This window comes from Convolutriloba macropyga, chromosome 9 (assembly GCF_964194025.1).
Source record: "Convolutriloba macropyga chromosome 9, txConMacr16.3, whole genome shotgun sequence".
In the NCBI taxonomy this organism is placed as follows: domain Eukaryota; kingdom Metazoa; phylum Xenacoelomorpha; order Acoela; family Convolutidae; genus Convolutriloba; species Convolutriloba macropyga.
The window spans coordinates 29,610,526-29,629,764 of record NC_134476.1 but is presented as its reverse complement, the minus strand read 5'-3'; the positions used below and the strand labels follow the sequence as shown (position 1 = coordinate 29,629,764).

At 34.0% G+C, this 19,239-nt stretch overlaps 2 protein-coding genes across 6 annotated transcripts in view; one reads left to right on the top strand and one right to left on the bottom strand.

Moving 5' to 3' along the window:
• Window positions 1–19,239, bottom strand: part of LOC142345715 (methylcrotonoyl-CoA carboxylase subunit alpha, mitochondrial-like) — a 151,540-nt gene that overhangs the window by 53,674 nt on the left and 78,627 nt on the right. The window contains exons 1-4 of one of the 4 annotated variants that reach the window (XM_075397987.1): window positions 13,983–14,006; window positions 10,474–10,547; window positions 10,233–10,270; window positions 10,019–10,161 (exon numbers count right to left, since the gene is read on the bottom strand). In XM_075397987.1, the coding sequence (XP_075254102.1) occupies window positions 10,019–10,161; window positions 10,233–10,270; window positions 10,474–10,490 (198 nt within the window). In that variant the 5' untranslated portion in view covers window positions 10,491–10,547; window positions 13,983–14,006. The other 3 variants (XM_075397986.1, XM_075397984.1, XM_075397985.1) reach the window with 3 other exon arrangements.
• LOC142345717 (uncharacterized) overlaps window positions 10,569–19,239 on the top strand; it is a 34,147-nt gene continuing 25,476 nt past the window's right edge. For both annotated transcript variants that reach the window (XM_075397988.1, XM_075397990.1), the window contains exons 1-3: window positions 10,569–10,893; window positions 11,110–11,151; window positions 12,410–12,454. In XM_075397988.1, the coding sequence (XP_075254103.1) occupies window positions 10,773–10,893; window positions 11,110–11,151; window positions 12,410–12,454 (208 nt within the window). In that variant the 5' untranslated portion in view covers window positions 10,569–10,772. The remainder of the gene's footprint in view (window positions 10,894–11,109; window positions 11,152–12,409; window positions 12,455–19,239) is intronic.

Genomic DNA, 19,239 nt, shown 5'->3' with positions numbered 1-19,239 from the left:
CAAGACATTGCCACGTCACAAAAGGCTAGGAAAACTGTCAACGATTGCAGAAAACAAAAAAACTACAAAACGTAAGAAAAATCGTTCAAAATCTCTATTTTTTTCGTATATTTCTCAAAAAAAATAGTTCTAAAGAAACTGTAATCACTTGGAAACTAAACACTTCCTAAGTAACAAATTTTTTCAAGCCTCAAATTACTGGCAAAAGTTCAATAAATTCGCAAAAAAATCAGCAGAATAGCTGAAAAACATCCAAGTTAGCATAAAACAAAATATTAAGTACCAAAATCCTTCAAACTTCACCCAAACCAAACCAAAATTATGCAATCCTAATCAAATCTCTTAACCCAAAAAACTTTCAAAAAATCTTCCGTATGTGAGCAAAAACCTGCTCGCTAGAAAATTTTTTGCACACCTCACTTCTCGCGTTCTCCAAAACAGTGGTATAACAATAAACCACACTGTTTCCGCTCCACTCTTCAATTTTGCTCAGCAACCGAACGACTTCAACATTTTTTAGTCTTTTTGTAAGTTGCCTTCTTATAACTGTAAAAATAGCGAACGAAGAAACACCTAAATTAAAATCCAAAATCTAAGCTGCAGTAAAAGCTGCAAAATTTCCATTAAAATTAATTATTGTAAAAACTTATTTTAATATTACTCCCGAATGGGCATTTTGGCTCATCAATATTCGGTTTATTTCGTTTTTATTTGACAAAACCTTCAAACAAAGCAGGCGCTCTGAGGAAGGATTTAAGGTGAATCATACCGCTATTTTGAACAATGATTCCAGGTAACAGGAAGCAGCAAAGCACTGACGATTAGTTGGACGGAGGCAAAAATTAAATAGTCAATGCAGAAGATATCAAGCTGACAACCCTTTCAAGAAAAAACATTATGGATCTACCTAAGGAAAAACGTTATGATCTTAACTTTATGATCTCTAACAAGAAAAAAGAAACGAAAAAGAAACTCAATGAAGGCAACCTAAATATAAGTATTTTTAGTCATAACTCTTTAGTTCGCGAAACAGTTGACATAGAGCCCAAAATAGCTGCTACAGACTTTATTCCAGTAGTCTTAAAAACACACATGCAAAATTGCCAAAATTTTGATGTAGACTTCAGAAAGCTACAAATCAAAAAATGGGTTTAAACGATCAGAAAAGAACAAAAGAACACAATTCGGTTAAAAGAATCGGTTAAACTTTTTTTGGCTAGGTTACGAAACCGAAGATTACTTTTATAACAAAAAAATGTTGATCAGCTAATCTAGTAATAATGATAAATAGTTCACAAATCCGCATATTACAAGAGAATACTTCCAATTTTTAAAATACAATTCACAATTTCGTACTTTAAATGCCTTCCGATAGAACATCAATCACCTCTGTGGATCATTATCAGACGCCTGTGGGGAAGATAAATTATCTTAGAGCTCATTCTTATGCCGGGAAAAAGTTTATATATGAGTTGTCGATACTCAATTACCAAAGACAAAACGAATGTTTTAGATACTATGAAGCTCAGTTAACATAGATGGAATTTTTTATGTCTGGAAAACCGACAATACAGTCTATCAGAAACGCCTGAGCAAATTTTACCCTTCTACTATTCATTGTTTAAACATTTGTTATGAATGTGCAGTTCAAACCTAAAGAACAGTTGAATAATTTCCATAACCTAACTGTGATCGAGTTTTCACTGACTTTAGAGAAACGATTGCTTAGATAGTTGTTTGCATGTCTTTTTCCGACAGTTTTATTTAAAAATTTTCCTAAATGCACTCCTGTAGGTTTTTAATTCTGCGCTCATTTTTCAGTACATTCATCAGAAATTTCGTCAACCCTTAGATGTGTAGTTCTTGACTGTTGTAGATTTCATTCTTATCGCGTAAGTTTGAAACGGAATCAAATATCCTGTCCAAGAAGATGATCCTAAACAAACTATTTATTCTGTCATCAATAGATTATGAAGTAATATTGTTTGGCTCTCCGTAAGCTAGCACAAAATATTGATCTACTGTCTGCACAAATTCTTGAAATAATTCAACTATCAGCAATATTTTTAGCGATTTGTCCAGCGGTAGAACAAAGCAGTATACTGGTTTAGTTTTCTTTGTAAAAATAAACTATGCCCCTTAAAAATTAGCTGGTGACCAATAATAACTCCTATGTATAAAAGCTGTTTACATTCCTTACTGTTTTAGAGTTTAATGCAAAGCTGTTGATTTCATTGTCATTCTTTTGTTCCCATGGTCAAAATACGCGTCCTTTTTAAATTCAATATTAATTTACTTCGATATTAATTTACTTCAAATTGTAACAACACTTAAAGCCATTTGGTAGTTGTTATTCATTGTTGCTTTTGTGACTTTGGTTCCCATAGCTGTATCATCGGGATAGATTTCTTCACGGTTACACAAGATGTAATTTATATACAGAAAGAATAGAAGCAGACCAAGGATGGAACCTTGAGGTACGCCAAAATCTATTTGTCAGTTTGCCCAGGTTTTGATTTATTTTTACAAATTGCCTTCTGTTGTCTAATACGAATCGATCAAACTTAACACTTCCCCCTCTAACCATAATCAGCACATTTCTGCAAAATTATGTAATGGTCAAATGTGTCGAATGAATTCTATGAACCTTACTTTGATGTCGCTAGAACCTTCTTCTTTGTTTTGAAACCGATATCTTCTAAAAGAGTGACTACGAAGTCTAAAAAGCAGCTGAAGAGTTTGCTTAACATAACTGTGATTGAGTTAAAACTGACTTCAGGTAAACGAATGCTAATGTTTGTTTGCCCGCCTTTTTACCTGCAATTTTTTGAAATCAATTTTTAATGCGCTCTGCAGGTGTATACTTCTGCACTCATTTCTGAATACTTTCATCAGTAATTTCGTCAACCCATAGATGTGTAGTTCTTGAATGTTGTAGATTTCATTCTTGTCGCGTGAGATTCAAACGGAATCAAATATTCTTCCAAAAACGCATGATCTTAAGTGATGTATTTATTTTGAATTCAATAAGTTGTAAAATATTTTGGTTTCTCCCTTCGTCAGCTAGGACAACATATTGATTTACTGGCAGCACAAAAGTTTTAAATAATTTTGTTTTAAAAGTTTTAAATAATCTGCGATATTTTAAGAACATTTCTCAAGCAGCAGAACAGCAGTATGCTGGTTTAGTTTTTTTGTTAAAACAAACTACGCTCCTTGTAATTTGGCTGATCAAAAACACCTATGTATTCAAACTGTTTATAATTTTAGAGTTCGTTGAGAAGCCGCTGATTTGCGTGCCACTCTTTTCTTCCTATGGTCAAAGTTCGCGTCCATTCTGCATTCAATATTAACCCATTTTGATATCAACAATTTGGTGAATGGCATTCATTGTTATCTTGGCATTTTCGGTTTTCATAGCTGTATCATCGGCATAGAGATATTCATTCGTTTCTTCTTTTATTTATAAATAGAAGGAATAGCAGCAGGCCAAAGATGGAACCTTGATGTACGCCAAAAGTAATCTTTCACAGTTTAGCTCAATTTTGATTTATTTTTACAAAATGGTTTCTGTTTTTTAGCAGCTAATCGATCAAAACGTTCCCCTTCAATTCATTTCTGTTCAAATAAGCAATGGTAAAATGAGTGCAATGCTTTTTTAGGTCTAATAAAGTTATTTTGATATCATTAGAATCTTCGCTGTTCACTCTGATGTCTTTTAACAGCGTAACACAAGGACCAGAGTGCTATGACTCCATTGGAATTCAAATTAATTTTTTAGTATCATGTTTTTGAATAATTTTTTTAACTTATCAAAATTAAGGACTCAAAAATTTTCCAATAAGTAGCGATACTGGTCTGTATACCGGTCTAGCGGAAGCGATACTGGTCTGTATACTTCAAGATTCTTTAGTTCAACTTTATAAATTAGCTTTATTGACACAAGGTTCGAGATCTTTGGAAATGATCTGACCTTGATACTCTGAATGACTATCAAGGTCAGAAATGGCGAAAACGTTTTTGATACGTAATTAACAAAGACATAATTTAAGCTATAGCAATGAGTGCTGTTTTTTCTTTGCCTTTGCAATTGCAACAATGACGTCCTTCTCACAAACTTTATTAAAAAACATTGAAATTATTTGCTTAGCCCCTTGCGTTTGTTTCGTTGATTGAAACGACTTTGCCAGTGTAGCACCTACCAACGCAAAGTAGTTATTAAGATTTTCAATCGTTTGCTCAAAAGAATAACTTTCGGCTGTTTCATTACTTGAGTTTCTGTTTAAAACATCCTTACAAAACGTCAAAAACTCACGGTTCTCGTTTCCGGCTTCTTGATATTTTCAAACTTTTTTTCTGATTACTCCCTTAACAAGTTTCGATTCTTTTTTACGCGCGTCCCTTACTTAGCTCTTAAAAATGATCAACATTTAGCTTCATCCAGTTTCTTAAAAAAGCAGGGATGTTTTTAGCAGTTTTCCTAATGATATCAGCAGAGCCCTACTGGATAATGATCATTAATTTTAGATTGTTTGCCAAAAAAAGATTTGAAATTTGCGAAGAAGTCAGAGCACGATTAGGATGAAAATTATTTGTGTTTTGGTGTATGATGACCCATAAGAGCCAAGCTGTTGATCTCTATGTGATTAATTAATGTGCTTGCTTTTGACATTTGTCTCAAAGTTTATGTAAGACTCACCTTGCACAATATGCACGGTGACAGGCAGTATATTTAAGTTATCAGTTTACGGAAAAACTTTTTAAATGTTTCAGCATTGGTTAAGTTTGGAGAAAAAAACGCATGTAATAATGCAGTTTTTATCAAGCCAAAACAAATTTAAACTGATGGCTGGTAAACTGTCTCAAGAGATGTCGTTTTTTCGAGACATTTTTTGTGGATAAGAATTCAAACCTTGTTCCTATTGGATGTTTCAATTTGGGCATAGATTTCTAAAACAAAAGACTTAGGAAAGTATTTCAACTAAGTTTCTGTACGACAAATAACAAAAGGTTCTACTTTTGTCTGTTTGTTAAAACTCGAATTTCTTGAATTTTTTGACAAAAAGCGGACGCTTCGAGGTATCCAGTTATTACCGATTGTCCAGCAAATCCTTTATTCTTTTAAGGTTTGCGCGTTTAACCGAATGCCTGATTGACATATTTATATTCTAAGCCTTGGTAGTTATTTTAGAGGATGAAACTACAATTTTAATAAAAAGAAAATGCCATAGTTGCTCCGCGAGAGATCGCAGAAGACAAATAAGTTCGTTTTACAGAACTCGACTTCCCTTTTCCCAACTTCTGCAAGATGCGGAGTTTGTTTTGCAAGATTGCAGAGTAGTTGATTGTATCCAGCGGCGAATATTGGTAGGTTTGTCACAGAAAAACTTATCCTCCGAAAAAATAGTTTTTTAACCCACAAAATAAATAGGGTACAAGGGGAGCAGAGTTAGAACAAAAAAAGTGGAGTTCGTTCCAAGCGAGTGGTGCTTTTTGTTTGTCTTTCAGTGTCTCCCAAAACAATGACGTTTGATTTGAGGCGAATTTCATTTCCGCTACAGCTCGTTAGGTTGTCGTTTTTAAGAGCGTTTAAAATAAATTCGTCTACTTGACATTGACCACGAATTTTAACAATTTTGGTGCTAACGTTTCCATCATGAATTGGTACGGATACATCACAATTGTTGGTACTCGTAATCATGTCTCTTTTCTTTGCCACGTTTCGATTTTCCTGCGAATATTCGGGCAGCGATTCATATATGTACATTCTCAATTTATGAAATTCTTTTTGTTGCCAAATTCCTTCGCGCTTTGTATACTTTGAAGACCAATTTCTAGATAAGCGTATTTTTGGATGGTTCCCAGGCAATAGACAAGACACGCTTTTATCCGATTTTAGTCAATTTTCGTTTACAAATAGTTTTGAAAAATTTAAAAGTATTCCGAGTAACACGTGATCTATTTCGTGCCTCAATAAGGGGACTGGAAATAAGAACACATTTTTCCGGGAATTCCTTTCCTGAGATCGTAATTTGTCATTTGAATTTTTCGATTTTGCAGCAATTTTGATCTTGTTCTTGTTGCGTTTTTGACCGTAAAAATCGAACGTCCTTGCTGAACTCTCTCATCATTTTTGTTAACGTCACTAACGGTACCCTTGTGACTTTGTGAAGATGATGTTACATCCACAATAAAAAAATAATAAAAAAATTGATGGCTAAGAGTAAAAATGAGAACTCTGTGGGCTTGAGTATATAATTGTATATAAATGTTGCAAAGTAGTTGTATATAATTGTTGCAGAGTAATTGTTGCTATAGAATTGTTGTATATAATTGTTGCTGGAAACAATCGATTATTCTAATTCATATAAAAGTTTAAATATATAAAGGTATATATTCAATGAACTGATCTTTTTCAGACTTTGACAAAATAACGCAGTCTTTTTACAGCAAAAGCAAAAGTCAGCCAGAACTAACGATCTGGTTTCAATGTCTTCCACCGTGCAAAAGAAAAAAAAAGATGAAAAGAAAAAAGAAAGCAGAAAAAAATTGAAGTTTGAAAATTGCCATTTACACTCAAATCTTTTAATTTTAAGACAAAAAGATATATTGGTCTCAGAGTTGAATCAGAAGAACTGTTTAAATCAGAATATCACGCTAAATATAAAGAAAGGTGTAAAAATGAACCGAAAAATTTATTTGAAAAACTAATTAGAAACTGAACAAGTTCTAAAGAAAATTTTTAGCAAGGAGCACGTTAAATTAACTAAGGCCGTGAAAATTGCTCTCGAGGGGCGGGGGTCAAACCCCGAAAGCCGTCCCAAAACTTCAATCTCCAATTTCTGTCTCCTTATCTTGCGGCGAATCGCATAGTTAGAGAATAGCAAACAGTAAGACTCTAAGAGACCTTAATGCCCTAAACTTAGTAAGGCAACATAGAGAAACTAAGTTTGCCAAATACGTTGGAAGAACATGCAAAGAAGGCGAAATAAAACAAAAAATATTTGATTTGAGCAGAAAAATTTTTTACACCTACTTCTGGCTTAGCTTCAAAAAACATGCACGAAAAAACTACCGAGCACCTGCATTTTGTTCACCAATTCTTCAATTAATCTCTGAGTTTCCGTGTTTGCTCGCTCATCTATTAACACACAGACAACCAATATGCCTCTTACGGATACAATACATATTTACCGATATGGAACAAACACTAATTTGATTAAAAGAATTCAGAAATGTCCTACTCGATAACTTTTCTCTACTTCTTTTAATCCAATTTTATTTAAACATCTATAATTCAACGCCGTATATATTCAGTGCTCAGTCATTTAACACGGCAAAATATTAACCCCCTGAATCAGTTCAACACCGAAAGTTTTAATCAATTTTGGTGTTCAAATGAACAATTAGAAAAGCTAAAGAACAAAAGCCTCAAATGCAAACAAAACTACCTGCCTTCAAGAGTGCGCCATTAAAGAGCTTGCGATGGCTTGCAATCACAGATTTTTGACAGCACAGTTTTTTAAACTTGACGCCTGTGATTGAAAGTGAACACTTTACAAGTCTGACCTCTATTGTTTGCACTTTGATTTTAATTGGAAAACATGAAAAACGGTTTTGTCTAGAAGACGGACAAACTGTTACTTTCCAGTGAAACAATCTAATATAATGTTATAATCTAATTTAAGAGCATGCACAATTGAGCGAATCGAAACAAAAAATAATCGCGCGTTTAACAGCAAATTCTATGAAATCCAAATTGATAGTTTTGCTAGCAGCTATTCTCTATGTTTCTTATCTAAATATCGCAAATCTGTCTCTCCAATTAAGGTTTCCATCATAAAGTTAACGCCCAGGATCAATTCATGAATGAGTCACGATGTGAGGCTTTATAGTAACTCCAAGAGACTTCGACATAACTCCGTGAGCCTTCGACGTAAATCCGTGAGCCCTCGACCTAACTCCGTTTTTGCAAATTAGCCAAAAAGTGTACGAATTACTGGGAAGGATCCGCTTAACAAGACATGCTTTCGATAATGCCATCCCTCGACGGCATTATTTGATCTTCAAATGTCCTGTTTGGCTTCGTCTCCGACTTTTTCCAGATTTTTGTAGGGAAAGTAGGAAAAGAGTTCTTCAAACGATTTAAACAAAGCTCGTCTACTTTCTCATTAACAATGCTTTCAAAATCCTGTTGTTCTACTATATTTGTTATTTAATTAACAATAAGTTCAGCAGATTTTCCTATTTCCTTTCGTTTATTCCCGAAATGAGAACGGGGACGAACTTAGGAGCCAGGGCATCATGGTTTTCGGACCGCAGATTTTTCAATTAAAGTTTTCTTTTTTTCTGTAAAAAGTTTTGGGCTGACTTTAAGGGGCTTAAAATCTGGAGCTACAGCTTCAAAAGCATCAAGCAATCAGCTGTACGTTTTTCAATTTTCTTTTGAAGGGAAGCGGAAAAAAATTGGGAACAATACCTGGAACATAAACATGAAGGGTGTAAATTTGGTAGAAGCCTGAAGGTCATAATTTCAACATCCCATCCTCAAACCAAATGTCAGAACCTTCGAGAAATTATATCGTATACGGATAACAAAAAACCAAGAAACGTTCCTGGTCTTCTCCGCTGTCGAAAAGCATTGAATCTATCGGGTATATCAAAGTCCGGTCCGCCGCTTCATGTATAAAGACTGTATGTTTATATTTTTAAGCGCCAAGACGATTGTTGTAATTTCGGCTTAGAAATCAACGCATACTGGGTCCGAGAACGTCTGCTACTGGTAGTATTACCGAGGCTACGGAAACTGTGGGACTTAAAATCTCACAAATCTTTGATCTCCTTTATAACATTTCGAGTTGCCGGTTTTAAAAAAAACACCGATTGTGTTTCCCGCTTGAGCAAATGAAATAACCATCTAAAGTAAACGCCAAAGCGCGTGACTTGTAGCCTTGAGAACTCGAGCAATTCCTACCACTTGTACAATTCAATTTTTTACTCTTAACAAAAAAATTCTTGGACTTCTACAACCAATATTTCTTTGCTTTGGAAGAGATGGTAAACTCAAAGCTGCCAGACATCATTAGAATTTCAAGATGCAACAAAACAGCAACTAATCTAAAATTCTATTCACTTCTCAATTACCATAAACTGTCCAAATAGAGAGCAGGTGAAAAAACGAACTCTCTAAGTGTTTTTATTTAGCTTTTAGTAATGGAGTCCTTGGCTTTATTGGCCTGACAATTCTGTGCGAAAAATTACTGAGGTGTCATAAATATTCACACTTCAACCCCATTTTAATCTCTATTAAAAAAGCGCATTAGAATTCAATTAGTCTTAATTATTCTGAATTATATGAAAACTAAAATCAGGGTGAAACAATGTAGGGGTTAAAGTAACATAGGGGCTAAAAATCGGGATATAGGGTGTTAAAATGATAGTGGCGAAAAACACGACACCGCCTATACTAATTGTGGATTCAGAAGACAATTAGCGGTTTTGAAATAAAACATAGCACTGTTCACAAGAACAATTAAGGCTTTGAATTTGGTCTCTAAGTACTAATAAAACTCGGGTAATAAAACTCGGGCAATTTTTGAAAGCTAATTACATGTTCAAAATGGTTTTGTTTCCATAAAACGCAAAATTTATTGAAATTTGCCTTTGCGGGCATTGGCCACCAATGCGGGTACCCACCTTACTTTTTGCGCTAAGGAAGAAACCAAATTCATTACCGATCAAGATGAATGCCAGTTTTCCATAACTAGCACTAAATACACTCAAATGTTGAATCTATCCAACTTCCCCATGCCGTTTCTGAATACACAATGAATTTTGCTTCATATGAAAAGATGATCGAATTGACAGATTTCAAATTCGATCGAATTTATTGCTGCCTATGGAAACCAGGCACTCTTCTCTCTAATTTTCGCTAACTTCGCTGGTCATTTTAGTGGGAAGAGTCATAAAAGTCGTTCATAAGTGTAATAATCGATATTAATTGGACTAATATCCTCACCATTTGAACATGTAATGAGTTGACATCTGGGTCTGAGAAAACTGCAACTGATTTGATGCCTAATTTCTTGGCAGTGCGGATCACTCTACACGCAATCTCACCTCGATTTGCAATCAACACTTTCCCTATCTGCTTTTGCCGTCCTGAACAGAAACGACCAAAATTACCTTGACTTTCAAGAAGTCATTATCAAAAATATTTTTCTACTATTTACCTGTGGAGCAATAGCGAATGCCGACGAACATGGGAAGTCTAGAACAAAAGATTAGCTTACAGAACAATATAAGAGTTCATAAAGTATACAACATATAAGATTTCAGCAGAACTCTTTTTCATTCCAGACACCCCCCCCCCCGCCCACCACAATTTGAGCAAAAGGCGAATTTTCAACAAAAGCAGACATTATAATTACATATTGAACAAAGCAATGGGGAAAAATAATTTTTCGCAAATACCTAATCGGAAAATTCATTGTGTCCTGGTTGTTTATCAAGGATCCGCCAATTTCTTCAACAATCCCATGATTTAACTGAAATAGACAGAACGCATTCTCACCGCACTGTGAGCTTGAATTTTAAAAAGTAACCTCAACTTCTGAACATCGATCACAAATTTTATTATTTCTTCACGCGCACTTCATCCGATTGAACTTAAATTTCAAAATATTTGCTCAACAACTTTTCACAACCTTTTAAATTTCCCAATTGAAATCTTTTTATATTCGTAAACTTGACCATTAATTCACGATTCTTCAATGCAGAAATTCTTGGTATTGCTTAACTTGATGGTTTTCATGCAACGTGGCCAGCTATCTGCCTCGCAAACTACTTCAAGAACCCAAAGTCAATCAAGTGCACAACCAACCTCTGGCACAAGTATCGGAACACAGTAATCTTAGAAATTAAAGCAAGAATTAAGGTGTTAAACTTGTATAATAGTTACCTTGAGCTCAAACTGCAGACTTGTATTCATATCAAACTGGGTTCTGTAACGCCCTAAAAATAACCCAAAAATTGCTTTTGAATACTATTGTTTTGCATCTAACAGAATCCTCAGAAACTTAGAATGTTTTAACCACCGATACTTTCAAGCGAATAAGCAAAGTACTACGACAACACCCCTAAAAACGACAGGTAATAACTCTCGGTATTGTCGAAATTTTTTAAAGGAATTTCCCATTACTTTAATTTCATTTCATAACAGCCACCATTGAATTATGCGGTCCACATCAGAACTTAAAAAGCAACATACTCCGATAAACGATACTGAACAACAAAAGTAAATTAGCATACCTCAGTTTTACAAAGCGAAAATTCAATTTTTGACGCAATACTACTCCAATTTGAAAACTAATTTCGCAACTATTTTTACACCGTTATCCCCTAGTGTGGTTTTGCCTAACTATGAAATTCTAATAGTACGCAATGGTGACTCAACAGATACGCCACAATACAAATAACTCCATTTCATTCTCAAAGGAAAAAGAAAGTTGATAAGATTTCACGTTTGTTCAAATATGATTTATACTGAACGTCAAAAGTAAGATAGCAAACCTGCTTTTACGAAGTAAAATTTCAACTTTTGTCGCAAAATTACTGAATCTTATGATCAATTTTCGACACCGTTGCTAGCTTAAGTTAGTGGTCTTGCCTGCTTATAAAATTTAGATATTACGTAACAGTAACTTAACAGATACGCCCAATTTAAAATTTGTAACTCCAACGGAGTCTCACAGAAAAAAGTAACGAAATCACATTTTATTCAAATCTTTTCTCTCTTAAATGTTCAACGCGAATATCAAACTCAACCATACTTGAACAAATGTGAAAACATATCACAATTTGGGAGCACTTTCGTTAAACAATGAAACTTGGAACAAGTTTGTCAACTTTACATTGCTGTACCTGGTAAGTTATCGTTACGTACAATCTGAATTTTATAAGCAGACAAGATCATTATTAGCCTATAGGACCAATGGAGTAAAATGAATGGTCAAAATATGATTACAAAATTTAAAAATTTTGCGTTGAAACTGAAACTTTAACGACGGTAAACTAGGGGGTGCTAACTTACTTTTAACGTTCAGTCAACGTTAACATTAGCGAGAGAAAACAGATATGAACAAACTGTGACTTCTTAACTTGGTTGGAGTTCGTCAACTTTACATTGATGTATCTGATGAGTACCCATTGCGTATTAGCTGATTTTCATGGGTAGGCACTAGCCAAGGGGATCAATGCTGGAAAAAAATGTTTCCGAAAATTGATTGGAAGTTAGAAAAATAATGCGTCAAAAACATTTTGAATCATGATGTTTTTGATTCAAAATGTCTTACTTTTGAACGTTACATATTTATCAGTTAATTAGTACACTTGTGTTGTTTTACTTCAGGCGGTTCAGATTTGCAGGGTGTTTATGGATACTTCATCACAATAGGTAATATTTTTTACAGCTTTCTCTTTTCATCTACTATGCAAAATATCTGATGAACATACATTGATGAGATGTTTACGATATTTGAACGATTCGTCTATATGTCAACAACGCGCGCAAAAAAAACAGAACGACACAATACAATGGTCATCTTTCACAGGCTAGTTATTGCATGATCTTAGGTTACGGTAAGGGTTGAGAAATCTTCCTAGCACGATTCTACAAATAAAAAACTATTTCAACAACAGTGGTCTTGAAAATGCAAAATACATTTGTCAACAAAAGTAGCAACAGAAGTAGACAACAAAGCAGTAAGTTCACAAGATGCATTCAGATTTTTCAAAAAAATCATATGAATTGAAGCATTATCAGTGGAACTTCAATAAGCTTAGTTCAAGAAAAATGACAAAACAACTAACAGAAATATTCAATATTTAACTTCCTCAAATTGTACTCAATTTCATATGAAGTGCTCAAATTGATTCAGCCTCCTTGAATTCAAGCTGATATTCAGATGAATTCAAAAAATGCTTTCTTCAATACTAGCGTGGGTAAAAGTTTTATCTCCTGGCACTGTTACACACCTCAAGCATACAACTGAAACATTAAAAAACACCTGAATTCCTGAGATAACTCCAGCAAAATTGTCAATGATGAAAATAAACGCACGTGATAGTAACAATGATTTGATTCGGTAGCTAAGCCATGATTGAATAAAATTAATAGTGATCAATTTCTCCAACACGCTACTGAGTTTCCATGACACAGTGAATAACTTACTAATGAAGTGGATGTCAAACATATTTAACATCAAACAGCACACAAAACGAAATTAATCACGTTGATTTTAAAAGTTTCCATTTCGCATTACGAACTGACATACATAATTAGAACCCAAACATCAATAACACCTATTACCGCTTCTGAAGAAAAGAGATAAAGAATCACCAGATAAACATCATCCAACATCGAAAACACCTTCTCTACAAAATTGCATTGAGAAACCAAATTACTTATGACCAAATAGCTTGAAATATGCTTTTAAAAAAGTTCCAGAAGGTACAAGGTTCAATCTTCAGAATGATATGAGCTGCCACAATAATCAACAAACATGTATCATTCACTGCGCTACTGATACGCTATTATTTCAGTTAAGCAAAGCTAGAACAAAGCAAAATACAGCTTCAAATATATGCCAGAAATTGTATTGGTTGCTTTCAGGATTAAAATTTGACTGTCAAATGGACAAAAAAATTTCAAAATCTTTAGCAAGAGCTTCAGAAAATGTCTACTCAAAAACTATAATATTGATGATTCTCTCATCAGAGAAAAATCAGAACTCAAATACCTGAGGTGTGTATTTCCAAAATTTAATTTAAACGAAAGTGGCTGTTGAATGAAGTGTCAGTAATAAGTAATTAAAAAACGTTTTCGGTATTTGTGTGAATGTATACTGTTGGAATTCAAATGATTCTATATGATCGAGTAGATCAGATTTCACAAGATTTGCAGTAAGGCTGCTTAAACGAACCAGGCAAAGTAGTTTTGTTTTTAGTTTTCCTCTCAAGTATGCAGGTCAATTTTCTGATCTGAAAGTGATCAATTATACTGCTGGTCCGTACATTAGATACTTAAAGGACGGGGTTAATCGCGGGACCACATGTATAACTTGAGAGTTCAACCCCTAGTTCTACTCTTGGTATATAGTTAAGTATTAAAGAAAGTTAAAAGCAAATATGAATTAATAAGTTATGTTAAACAGCATCAAATATGAACCGAGCATGAAGGGATAGGATAGTTAAAGTTATTAAGACTGAGATAGTACAAGTTAGCACAGGTTGAAATGTTCTAAGTTAACTTGTAACTTAGATAGAATTTAAGAGATGTTAAATTATAACTTAGAGTAGTTAAGTTGAACTTACCTGATTTCTAAATTTGTGCTAAGTTAATATTTTATGACTTAGAGAGTTCTTAGTTAAGAACAAGTCACAAAATATTCTAAGTTAGAAAAATATCTCAAGTAAGCTGAGATTGAGCAAGGGGGCAATACGGGAGTTTGATCTTAATTCAGAAGTTATCAGGGACCAAAAAGTGCTGGTGGTTGAGCGTGCAAGCTCCTTTTATACTTGCGGACACGTGGTTATCTAGTATCCTATTGGATAGAGATAACAGTGTCGACAGAGTTACCAAGGTTAACTTGGTGTTCTCTGTGTGGCGTGACATTATCACGTCATAGTATTCTCAGTTTTAGTTAGTGATCTTAAAATAGTAGCTTATTCAAAACTACTTAGTAATTTGTTCACACGTTAAAATGGACTTTGTCCAAATCAAGTTTGTGCTTCACGCACTATAACGTAAATTCTCAAAATAGCACTAAGATTATCACATAGTGTTACTGAGTGTAGCACACTTCAGTACATCCCATCCCGGTCCATAGGTATTAAATCAAAACATCAAATTTTACATAATCGAATAACTTATTTAGCCTAATTTTACAATAATTAAGCATTTAAAGTTTGTGAGGTAGATTACTTGGTTAAAGTTCTAAAGTTCATCGTAGCTTCTTGTTTCTGAGTTCTCTCTTGAAGAAGGGTTGACGATGTCCTAAGATACAGGGCTGTACAAAATAATAGATCCAATTTTTTTTTGGCTGGTCGTTATAATAGACCTTTTGAAGTTTTTCTATAAAATTGTGCTGCTAGTACATCTGACCTTGAATAATAGAATAATATAAGTTGAAGAATATACTGGTTAAGGTAATGGTCTGTAATGACAAGCGAGGTAAATGAATAGGGAAATTAAAATGACTGCGCACAACACTATAAGGGCTAGTGTTGTTGAAATAACTCCCCAAATTAAGAATTCCGTTTCGTAATTCATCTTTATTTGAGTCTTGTTGAAGAATAAATCAATTGAAGTAAGCTTTGTAGCTATAGTTTAAGGAATTAATATTTAGGCTTGGTTGATCATTATGAATTAGCTTCATGAAATAATTAATCTTGCCTTTTGTCATTAGTTCAAAATAAATAACAATTTCTTTTTGTTCAAAGTCTTCAAGGAATAAAATAACTTCGCATTGAAATTCAGAATAATATAATTCGGAGATTCTGAAAGTTTTATCGTTAAAAATAATCTGTTTAGAAAAGTTAACCCATGCGGATTCAACATGATCAGAGAATCGACAATAGTCTTTAAACCATTCGATATCAACACCTCCTTCAAAATATGTGTTCATTGTGAATAATATAGTAATTCAATTTTTGTGTCAATGGGGAGAATGGAAGACCATTTAATCTTTGAAAGAAATTGACAGGAAGATCCAAATAGTACTTAAACTATAAATGGCGGATGGCGATGAATGCATACCTGTTAACGAAAGGTTATAACATTTCTATATCCCTGATCACCAAAGTCTTGAAGATTAACATATTAATTGGAATAAGTGAGAGGTCGAAAGTTTAGATTATTGATGTTAAGAATTTCTTCTGTATGAATAAGTTTTAGAATTTCAAATAAATCGTACTCAGGAATTTGATGAAAATAAACTACAATTTCATTAGAATTGTTATCTTGTAAGAATAAGATAATCTCTTGTAACTCAAATGTCCAATGAACTGACAATGGTGTATAGAATTTATTTCCAACTAAGAATGTTTTCGAAGTTTTAATAACTTGCGATTGAATAAACTCAGCGAGATCGCAATATGTTTTGAAATACTTAACGTCTACTGAAAGGTTGTAAGACATCAAATAAATTATGGAATTCGATGGAACAATCGAATGATGTCATAAGAAAGATAAATCGGTAAAGAATAGATTTTATTAGAGAAGCGAGAACAAATCAAATCTGCAATCTAAAGATAAGAACGGACTCCTTGTTCGCCATAAATTGCGCTAAGTGTAATCATTGAAGATAGTTTCAATGCGGAGTACTTTATTTGATGTAAGCAATGGAATCAAAGAGAGTAAGGTAATCAAAATGACTAATAATTAGGCGTTTAAACTAACGAATAATTTTCCTCACCGCGGGAGAAAGAAGAAGAAGTAATGAAGGAAGTACTGAACATCAACAACCACAAATTAATCTATTCCATTCCGTGAGTGCTCAACGTGATGAGCGGAGGATGTGGAGTTGGTGTTTCAGATTTGCGATCTCCAGCTGGAGCTCAGTAATCCGTTGTTCGAGCTGTTGAGAGCGTTGTCTCTCTGTTAGAAAGTTTTGCTGTACCTGATAAGTGAAGGTATCAAGCTGAGGAGTGAGGTTTGCTGTAATATTATCAAACGGGACTTGTATTGTTTGTCCTTGTAGGTTGTGATTAGTTGGTAGATAAGAATTTTTGTTTGACAAATAACCAATGAGATTGAATCTATTGATGTTGGGTTGCAGCTGGTAGATTAAATTCGTATCGTAGTTCGGGTGTCCACTAAAACCGGGGGTTTTAGCTTGTATTTCAGCTTGATGTTGTTTTTGTAGGCGGTCTTGCAGGGGGGTAGTTGTGTAATGATGAAGATTAAGAAAGTTTGGTCGTGACGATTGAGTAGTTGTAGTGTTTGCTAAGACGTTGGGTACCGTACTGTTTGTCTTGGGTATATTTACTTCTAGCGGTGTCGCTGGGTTGAATGTCTCTCTAATGAATTGTTTACGTAGTTGTTTCTTTGCAATTGTATCTGCAGTTTTAGTTCTCTTCTTGGATGATGTAACCGTCGTTGATGAATTTGCACTAGTTGCTTGAGTTTGTACTGCTGAAATCTTGATAGTTGAGAGAAAAGTTGTAGATGAGGTAACGTGAGTTGTACTAGTCTGTCAAGTTGTTTAACTCCAGATTGAGGTTTAGAAGTTGATTGTGTATTGTATTCGGGCCAACCACTTGAAGGTTCCTTCTGAAAGACTGGTATCAGTTCGTTAGGGATTGAAGAAAGTTCCTGAATTATCAAGTATTCTCTACTCTTATTCTATTCTAAGAGTATATTTTTTGAAGTTATTTAGCTAGTATTCTCTTTTTCTTATTTTTTTTTATTCTCTTTTAAAGTAAATCAGTAGTGAATATGAAGTCAGTCTGTATTATATTATCATCACATAGTTTGATGATATTAAGGTAATAGAGGAATTAATCCTATACAGGAGACGTAGGAACGTTGTGATCGTTTCTATTTTCGTCTTTATTATTCTCATCATGTAGGTTTGGGTAACCACTTTTATTCTCAAATCTTGTAAGCTTGTAAGCCTATATTCTCTGCATAAGGTGGAGTTTGAATAACTCGTTCTCTAATATTAATGTTTTCGGTTTTTTGGAACTTGCATTGTCCGTTCTCTATTTTCATCAGTGTTATTATTATCAGAATTTGTTGCTTGATAGATAGAAGTCAGAATTGGAACAGACATTAAATCAAATGTGGCAGCAAAGAGTGCTTTACCAAAATGAATAGATGCATCTGTAATCTTGTTAATTTGCATTGCTCGAATTAAGCATAAGACTATGTCGATGAGTAGCTTAATGAATAAGAAAGCGGCAAAGAATATTCCGCATCGCTCAATTATATATTGTATTTTACCAAAGGTTTCAACAAATTGATTATTAAAGAAGTCCGGTGAAATAAATGAATCTAGATAAATAGTTCTAGAGTTAGAATAATTCGTGCCTGAAATATTTGAAAATGATTCTCTGCTATCTATTAATGACTTAGTAAAGTGTTTGAGAACTCCTTTCATATTGGAGTTGAAAGTTATTGAATTCCAGAATGACATCATTTCTTTATATGTGTAGATAGAAGCATAAATACTTGCAGTAATAACATTCGCAATTTGTTGAATAACTATATGTGGTTTAAAGAGTGCAGGTCCTCTTACTTTTGTGATTTGTGGGGTTAGTTCAACCCATGAATTATCATCGTCAACATCTAGTTGAAATAAGTTTGAATGTTTATCAGAGCACAATTGTTCTTCGGCTTCAGTGAAAGTTTGTCTAGAAATCGGATCAACGAAATGAATTTCATCTTCATAAAGAATTGGTATTCGATTATAGCACTTATTAAGAATCTGTAAGGGTGAATGAAATTCAGGACAATTATATAGCCAAGCAACATTGCCATTTGTTTTGAGAAACATAGATCTGTTTCTTGTTAAGGTATATCCAGCTAAACGCGGATTTTCATGAGAAATCATTAGTGTTAAGAATAGTTGAGCGCTCTAATTCACAGTCATTTCTTAATAGCTCTAGAGTAGAACTTTGAAGTTGCCGAAGATTATTAAAGTGTAAATAAGCAATTTTTGTTCCAAGATGTGCTTCGAAATCAATATTCTCATAAAATTGAGAATATGTTGTATCAACTGTTTTGTTGTCACTGGAATAGAATTTATTTTTCAGAGTTATAGCACCAGTATCGGGTTTAAATTTGTGAATGGGTTCTCCAGTGTTCATATCAAATCCGTCACGAAGACTAATGTATAGAGAATCATATGGCGTAGGATATACTATTCGTGGATGACTACATAAAGACTGTGGTTTATTATAAACTTGGAACATAAAGCTTTGTAAGTCGAAATCTGACTGAGCTGAAGTAAATTTAGGATCCTTTACTATATAGTATTTGTCATTAGCTTTAATCATTTGAGCGTCAAAAGTGCGAATTATAGTGAAAAGACAATTATTGGGTTCATCCCAAAAGTATGCAAATGGATCAGTAGATGTAGAATCGCAGCCTCCGGCTGATGAAGGACAAGGTAGAGGTATATTTTGCCAGTTATTAACTGTGCCATCTCTAAGGTTTACATTCAGGCTAACATTTTG